At 40.6% G+C, this 8,159-nt stretch overlaps 1 protein-coding gene across 5 annotated transcripts in view; it reads right to left on the bottom strand.

Annotated features, from left to right (window-relative positions):
- Positions 1–8,159, bottom strand: part of FSIP1 (fibrous sheath interacting protein 1) — a 199,153-nt gene that overhangs the window by 146,520 nt on the left and 44,474 nt on the right. For all 5 annotated transcript variants that reach the window (XM_024132750.3, XM_024132745.3, XM_055088327.1 and 2 more), the window contains exon 9: positions 2,188–2,346. In XM_024132750.3, the coding sequence (XP_023988518.1) occupies positions 2,188–2,346 (159 nt within the window). The remainder of the gene's footprint in view (positions 1–2,187; positions 2,347–8,159) is intronic.

Here is an 8,159-nt window from a genome sequence, read left to right as displayed (position 1 = left end):
ATAAGCTAACACAAATATATGGAATCTAAAAAAAAAAATGGTTCTGAAGAACCTAGGGGCAGGACAGGAATAAAGACACAGATGTAGAGAATGGACTTGAGGACACGGGAAGGGGGAAGGGTTAGCTGGGACAAAGTGAGAGAGTGGCATGGACATATATACACTACCAAATGTAAAACAGATAGCTAGTGGGAAGCAGCCACATAGCACAGGGAGATCAGCTCGGTACTCTGTGTCCACCTAGGGAGGTGAGAGGGAGATGCAAGAGGGAGGAGATATGGGAATATATGTTTATGTATAGCTGATTCACTTTGTTATACAGCAGAAACTAACACACCATTGTAAAGCAATTATACTCCAATAAAGATGTAAAAAAAAATAATAATATCCGTAAAATAATTTGCCATGTTCTCATTTTTGGCTTGAAAATTCAATGTGCAATGCTGGTTTTAGTTAGAAATGAGGAAATGCCAACAGGAAATTGAATGAATCCTCAAAATATACTCTTTTTTCATACAAGAAGCACTAATTATTTCTTTTCAACAACTATGATGTTACATTTCCGTTTCTGCAGCCAGTGAGAGTCCCAAAATGCAGTTTTCTCTTTTCTCTAAATATACTGTTTCACACAAAAATATATAATATCTGTATGTAACAACTAAGTAGTGTACTGGTTTTCCCTTTTATTATTTTTTAAGTATTTTATTTAAACCATAAATGTGAACTCTGAAAATGTGACAGAGATGACAATGACCACAGTCATACTTTATCTGAAGTCCTAATGGCTAAACAAATCTCTAAATTCTCAGTCTCTCTTTCAGGAATAACATTTGATGGTCACAAAAAAGACATTTTCTATCTTTAGGACCATTATCCAGCTTTGAGATCTCAGCGACCCTTGATATCTAACAACAATAACAACAACAACAACAAAAAACAGCTGTAACACAAAAAGAACAAAGAATATCCCTGAACAATTTTACTCCCCCATCCTGGCTTCCTCCTTTTGGGAAATGGCACCCAGTAACATAAATAAACTAGCAGCATACCTGTTGATGTGTCAAAGTCCTGGAGTATATTTGGGTAGGGACAGAGATACCAATTCTCTGTCTTCCAAGAACTCTGATCCCAATCCAGAAAACAGTGGTTCCCACTACCACCATATTGCTGTGTAAAGGGCTCAGAGGCAGCTGTGCCTGGACCTTAGGAACATAATTTAAGGAAGATGTGATGGCTCCGTAAGGTTCCATCACGACCAAACTTTCTTTGGAACATCTTAACACTGCTCCTTTCCTCTGAAGTAGCTTCAACTGACCCAAAGCCAGATCCCTAATCTTCAATTGACAGGTTGGAGAAAAGACTGACTATAAAGCAGAATTATTACCTATAGACTACTGATATTATTTAAATCTTCTTAAAAACAAGGAAAATCACATGCATCTAATATTGTACAGAAAATGATTTGGTGATATGTTTACAAAACTGGTAGAGGGTTAGTGGAATAACAAAAGACCAGCCATTTTCTCTCCAGGCAAAAACTACCACCCAACCCCAAACTAGATCCCACGAAGTACTGAAATATAAGGGGGAGAAAGGAATTTTACTGCTCCAAAGCTGTGGTTACCCTTCCGTTTTTCTTCACCCTCTGTTAGCTTTGTAAAAGAATATTTGAGGGAACTATCAAGAAAAGAAACATACTCATTTCAAAGTTCTCACAGGAGAGAAGTTATCAACAGAGTGAGCTTCACTGCTTGCTGGTAAATCAAAGGAGCTAGAAGAATGTGCCAGAGTAAGGGACAGGTGACTGCCACTGCTAACACCTAGAACCAAAGGAACAAAAAGAAGTAAAGCTCTCAAAGGACTAAGGAGTGCTGTATCTATTCTCCTCCCTCTCCTCTCTCCTGATCATGATCAAGAATTAGCTCATATCATAAAGACATAACAGTATTAAAATAAATATTTCACCCCATCTCAGCAAATTACCAACTGAAAAAAAAATGAATAGAAAGTGGAAACTGGCAAAGGAAAATAGACACTGTTGTAGAAATCACTATCACTGCAGTTGCAGTCACAGAAAACGCAACTGGGAAGAAACCTCTTTAGTTAACAAGCAGATTGTCATATTATGTGAACTAGCTTTAGCACACATAAACCTGAACAGCCTATGAGCTCTAGAGTTAAACATACCTCATCATTCTGATGTTCAGGTCTTGGAGAAGAGCTGAAAATTGTTGGGTAAACGGCAGAAAGTTCTTGGAGTTTTGTATCAATTTTAGCAAGCTGCTCATGCTGCGTGACTGCAGGTGTGTATCCTTCTCCCGGGACCAGCCAGCCAGACTGATCTCCCTAAAAAGAAACAAGGATCACCAGGTCATTCTTATGCTACATTTTTTTTTTCCAAAATATACCTTTCAGACTGCTACATCAGTGCTCCTCACAAAAACAAATAAAAAACAAAACAAAACAAATATTTAAAAAACAGAATTAACTTGGGATAGTGCAAGAAAAAAATTAAATAGTTTAAGGTTTCATCATCTGCCAACTCTGCATAAAGTATCTGCTTACATTTTGTGGGCGTTCTACCCTACGGAATAACTCTCTTAGCCTCACAGTCTGGGTCTCATAACATTCTCATTTCTCCACTCTGAAAAAAGTGGTTTGTGACATGTTGAATAAGGAAGAAATCATGTTTACTCTATAACGGACATGTTATTTTCAAAATTTGTCCCTGAAAAGTAACATAGACTCGGTTGTTTGGGTTTCATGATCATAACTGGTCATCTAGGGACTTCCCTGGTGGTCCTGTGGCTAAGATTCCACACTCCCAATGCAGGGGGCCCAGGTTCGATCGCTGGTCAGGGAGCTAGATCCTGCACGCCGCACCTAAAGATCCTGCGTGCCACAAGTTAGACCCGATGCAGCCGAATAAATAAATATTTGAAAAAAAAAAAACTGTTCATCTAACTCGTTATTGAACTAACATTAGTTTCTTAATGGGTTAAAAGCCATTCATAACATTCATTCAAAAACCTCGTACTGAGTGCCTCCGATGGGAAGGCATTACACTGGGCACTGGTGATTCAATATGAATCTCACACGTTCCTGCCCTCAGGAGTTCTCAGTCTCTTGACAGCAAAGATTTTAACAAGGTGTGAAAAGTGCTGGTAAACCCAGGGTTCCATGGAGAACAGGGAGGGTCAACTAACCTCTGTTAACAGGAAGGGGCAAGGAGAAAACGTGTTTGGAGAATGCTTCCTAAAGGAAATAATCTTAGTAGCATCTTAGAGAAACAACACAATCGGCTGTGCGCTTTAAAACTGGAGCAGGTGAGGGTGAGACTGGAGGCAGAAAATCCAGTTAAGAAGCAAAAGTCGTAACCTACAAGAAAAGTGATGAGCGCCTGAACTCGGAATGTTCCTGGGAATGAAGCACACAGGACCAATTCCAGAGATACTTAGGAAGCAGAGTTTACAGAATCTGGAGACAATTTGATGGAAAAATGAAGGGAGGAGTAAGGATCAAGGATAAAAACCAAATTCCTGATTTTATCAGCTAGGGGGATGGTGGTCGTAAGGACCAAACTAGGGAACACCAGAGACATGGTAGGTTTGAGGAGGAAAATGATGATGATGAATTCTGTTTGGGACCTTCTGATATTCACAGATGTCCCTAGGATATCCACAGATTATGTTAGGTAGTTAAATATGTTTGTCTGAAGTTCAAGATAGAGACCTGGATTGGAAATAAGTATTTTGGACTCACCCATAATTCTATAATGGTTCAAACCCTTAGGCCATGGAAATGGGTGAGGTCACAAAGGGAAGCATGTAGCACAAGGACAGAAGAATCATGAAGAACACTAAGAATAAAGGGGCAGATGGAGGGCAACACACACTTTGGTTTCATGACTCTAATACCAGGGATCAAACCCTAAGTGGTAACCAGAAGAAGTACATGCAAAAACTTACGCAGAAAGACTTACACTGTCTCTTCCTGGCCCCAGCATCCAATCTCCCTTTCTGCTTCAGTGAAACCAAATACTGCATGAGTCTCTCTAGGTAACAGGTACCTACCAGACACTCCTTCTCCCTACCCACTGGCATCAAGAAGACAAGCAAATGACCTAGATTCAGCCAATCAGGAGGGAACACCCTGGACTTTGACTCTTGAGGAAGAGGGAGAGAGGGGGAGAGAGAGAGAGAGAGAGAGAGAGAGATTCAAAGATGCAGGGAAAGTGGGAAAGTGATTAATGTGACAGCAGTAGCAGTGAGGATCCAGTGTTGATAGCAGTGAAGGTAGCAGCAGTGATCATCATCGGGGGTGTCTGGTGGCCTCGGTGCAGCCCCGAACCAGACTGATTCTCAGGAGTTTCTAGGGCCATTTTTCTGCCTACCTTGATATCTGCCTGGTTTACAAGCCCAGTCCTCCAAACTTCCCACTGTGTCTGTGAGCTACTCAAGTCTTCCAATAAATTCGTTTTCTGTTTTTTTAACCAAAATCTGCCTCTGTTTCTTGCAACCTAGAACCCTGACTAAAATGTTTTTTGCCATGTTACTTACAAAAAAGATAAACTGCAAAAAGCCCAAATGTCTGAAAATAGGGAGAAAGTGAGACTATACTATATCCATATAAGGATATGATACAGTAATAAACATTTTAAATATACTTGCAAGTTGGCATATGAAAGTTATACATAATTATTTTTAAAAATACCTAACTACTTATAAATAAGAAACTCCGATTAATTTTTCCTAAATAAAAATGATATAAATACTGTATGACCTAAAAGAGAAAAATAGAATCAGAGGAAAAAAAAAAAAAACTATGGACTCAATGACTAAATATTGGTTAATAAATTTTAAATTCTTCTTTGAATGGAATTCTTTTTTAATGACACTGGAGGTAAAAGAACATGGCAGATTAAATTCAACAGAAATTTAAATGTTTCATGCTTTATGCTGTTACAGAAGGAAATTATGTGTAACATGTAGTAGATGGTATGTGTGTTTCTGTCTAGACTTGCAATGTGTAGGAGTCTTGTCTCCCTAAGACAGAACCCAGGAAATGCTCTGCACCACCCTGCTTTACAGCTAGGGTTCACACCAGTAATGAGGGACCTCAATCAGACTCACCCATTCAATATTGATTGAGACGTGAGTAATTTAAGATCTGATGCAAAATCCATTTTGTTGGGAAGGGTGACAGTAGAGGCTTCCAGCATTGGGGAGAGCCATTAGCTGCAAGTGTGAGTTCCCTACCTAGGAGGAAATCTTTAAAAAATTCTACCTATCCTAGAGAAATTTAAGAGAATATTACATCCATACAGTCAAACATACCACTGTAAGGAACAACCAGTGGACATGAGTTCTGTGGAATTCAAACATAATTATCATGTTAGTTATCCTCTTTACATTGCATCTGTCACAGACGAAGTGGCGGAGCGCTCCATAAAGAAATGGGCACACAGACGCTTGAAAGACTACAGCAAATGTGAAGCGTGGCAAGAAGTTTCATACAGTTTGAGAAAACAGTAGATCGGTCCCTTCCTCAAAGTGTTCCTAAATGCTTCCTGCCACATTCACACCTTCCTCCACTAAATCTCTATTCCAACATGTGCCACCACCTATATGGCTTCATAGAATCTCCGTATAAAATGTCTATCTCCCACATCAGGTAATAAGAAAGGACACTTTCTCCTCAGAGGAGTTACAGAAAGAACTCTCAGCAAATATTAGTTTAAAAACAATAGTAACTGTAAAAATAACAACAACAATCTCAAAAGAGGGCTGCACAGCTAAGTAGCAGAATAGAGATGTTTGAAACCCAACTAGGAAAACCATAAAATGAACTTATATGAGCAAAATGACAAAAAAGATAAAGATTATGAGAAAAATATTTTGAGACCTGGAGGAGAGATCCAGGAGATTCTATACCCATCTATGGGCTGGTACATTGACTGACCTAGTCCCCTTTTCCAATCTCCTCCTTTCCTGCCTTCCTCTGCTACAAAAAAAGAGAAAATGAAATACTTGAATCCCCAGTCTCGCTTGCAGAGCTGTATGAAACAAATGACTACGTGACAGCTTGGCCAGTGAGATGCAGGTGGAAGTTGTGGGGACACCACATCTTCCCGAAGGAAAAGGCAAAACTTCAGAGGAGTCTCTTTTCTCCTTCCCCTTCCCCCTTTCTTTCTGCCTGGAAAATTAACACATTACATACATATATAGCAGCAATCTTGCACACCTAAAAACAAAACCACACTACAAACATGGGTCAAGAAGATCAAAAGACATTAGCTACTTATACCTGGATTTCTTGTTACTGAAAAAAATAAACAAACTTGCTGAAGTCACTGTTTATAAAGTTTTCTGTTACCTGAAGTCAATCCCATTCCCAACTGATATCCCACTTTATAGGAAGCCCAAAAGGAAAGAAAAAGAGATGATAGAAGGGAAGAAATAAGATAATTTTCTGCACAGAAAAAAGACTTGAACCTTCAGATAAAAAGGGCCTACCTACAAGGTACCATGCAGGAACAAAAATGTTTTTAAAGACACACATAAAATACGTTCTGATAAAATCTGTGAACTCAAAAATAAAGAGAAAATCCTAGATACTTCCAGAAAGAAAGGATTTTGCATCTAGGATTTAGCTACCACCATTTGAAGCTATCATTCAAATGAGGGAAAAATAAATTTTTGAATAGGCAAACACTCAAAAAATTATCTACACATCACCATTATTTCAGGGAAATTTTTTTTTAATTCCAGAAGAATAACTCAGGAAAAACGATTTGTACAAATAAACAATTAGTTGAGCTCAAATACATAGGTAATGACGTGATTTAAAAATTTGTCTACTATTGAGAAAGATTCCTAAAATATAAGAAGCATGCTGGTTTTTTTGTTTGTTTTCTTGTGGTACGCGGGCCTCTCACTGTTGTGGCCTCTTCCGTTGCGGAGCACAGGCTCCGGATGCGCAGGCTCAGCGGCCATGGCTCACGGGCCCAGCCGCTCCGCGGCACGTGGAATCTTCCCAGACCGGGGCACGAACCCGTGTCCCTTGCATCAGCCGGCGGACTCGCAACCACTGCGCCACCAGGGAAGCCCGAAGCATACTGTTTTTAAAAGGAAAAACTTCTGAGCTTCCCTGGTGGTGCAGTGGTCAGGAATCTGCCTGCCAATGCAAGGGACACAGGTTCGAGCCCTGGCCCGGGAGGATCCCACATGCCACGGAGCAACTAGGCCCGTGCACCACAGCTGCTGAGCCTGAGCTCTAGAGCCCACGAGCCACAACCACTGAAGCCCGTGCACCTAGAACCCATGCTCCGAAACAAGAGAAGCCACCGCAATGAGAAGCCCGTGCACCACAACGAAGAATAGCCCCTGCTCACCACAGCTACAGAAAGCCCGCGCACAGCAACGAAGACCCAACACAGCCATAAATAAATAAATAAATAAATAAATAAATAAATTTATTAAATAAAGGGGAAAACTTCTAACATCCTGGAACTAAAATTCCAGGTGATTTCAATACATTCTGGAGGAGAGGAAAGGGGAGAAGAGGGAAATAAAAGCATACCAAAGATCCTGTCCTGTTAAGATATAAGATTTTAGAGACTAATTAATTACTGAAGGACCTCCAGAGAGGAATGCAGCCCCCTGCCAACACTGATCCTAGGCCAGTGAGACCACTTTAGATTTCTCTCCAGAACTAGGGGGAAACTGAGGTGAAGAGAAATAACTTCCCAAGGTGACAGAACTGAGAAATAATGGATCCTGCGTTCTAGCCCGGGTGACAACGGACTACCAAAGCCAGCACACACAACCACTCTCCGCTACCACCTGCAGTGTCTGGAGACTCCATTTCTACAGACGACAGTGTCAGCTGTGAATACATAACCTGGAAGAATATATACCAGTACAACACTGGCCTTTCCTGGAGTGGGAATGATGGAGAACTGTTATTTTTTTTCTTTGAATCTGAATTTCTAGCTTCTCTTGACAAATTGGAGTATCCAGGCAGCCCTGGGCGGGATTTCCACGCAGCAGCAGCCACGGACCGGCACGCTCTCCCCCACTGGCTACAGATATTGCTGCACATGCTCTGCTTTTTACCCAGAGCAAAAACTACCCTCTGAACCTACATGTCTTAGGCTG

The sequence above is a fragment of the Physeter macrocephalus genome, chromosome 11 (genome assembly GCF_002837175.3).
Source record: "Physeter macrocephalus isolate SW-GA chromosome 11, ASM283717v5, whole genome shotgun sequence".
NCBI classification, from domain to species: domain Eukaryota; kingdom Metazoa; phylum Chordata; class Mammalia; order Artiodactyla; family Physeteridae; genus Physeter; species Physeter macrocephalus.
This window is presented reverse-complemented; position numbering and strand designations above follow the sequence as displayed.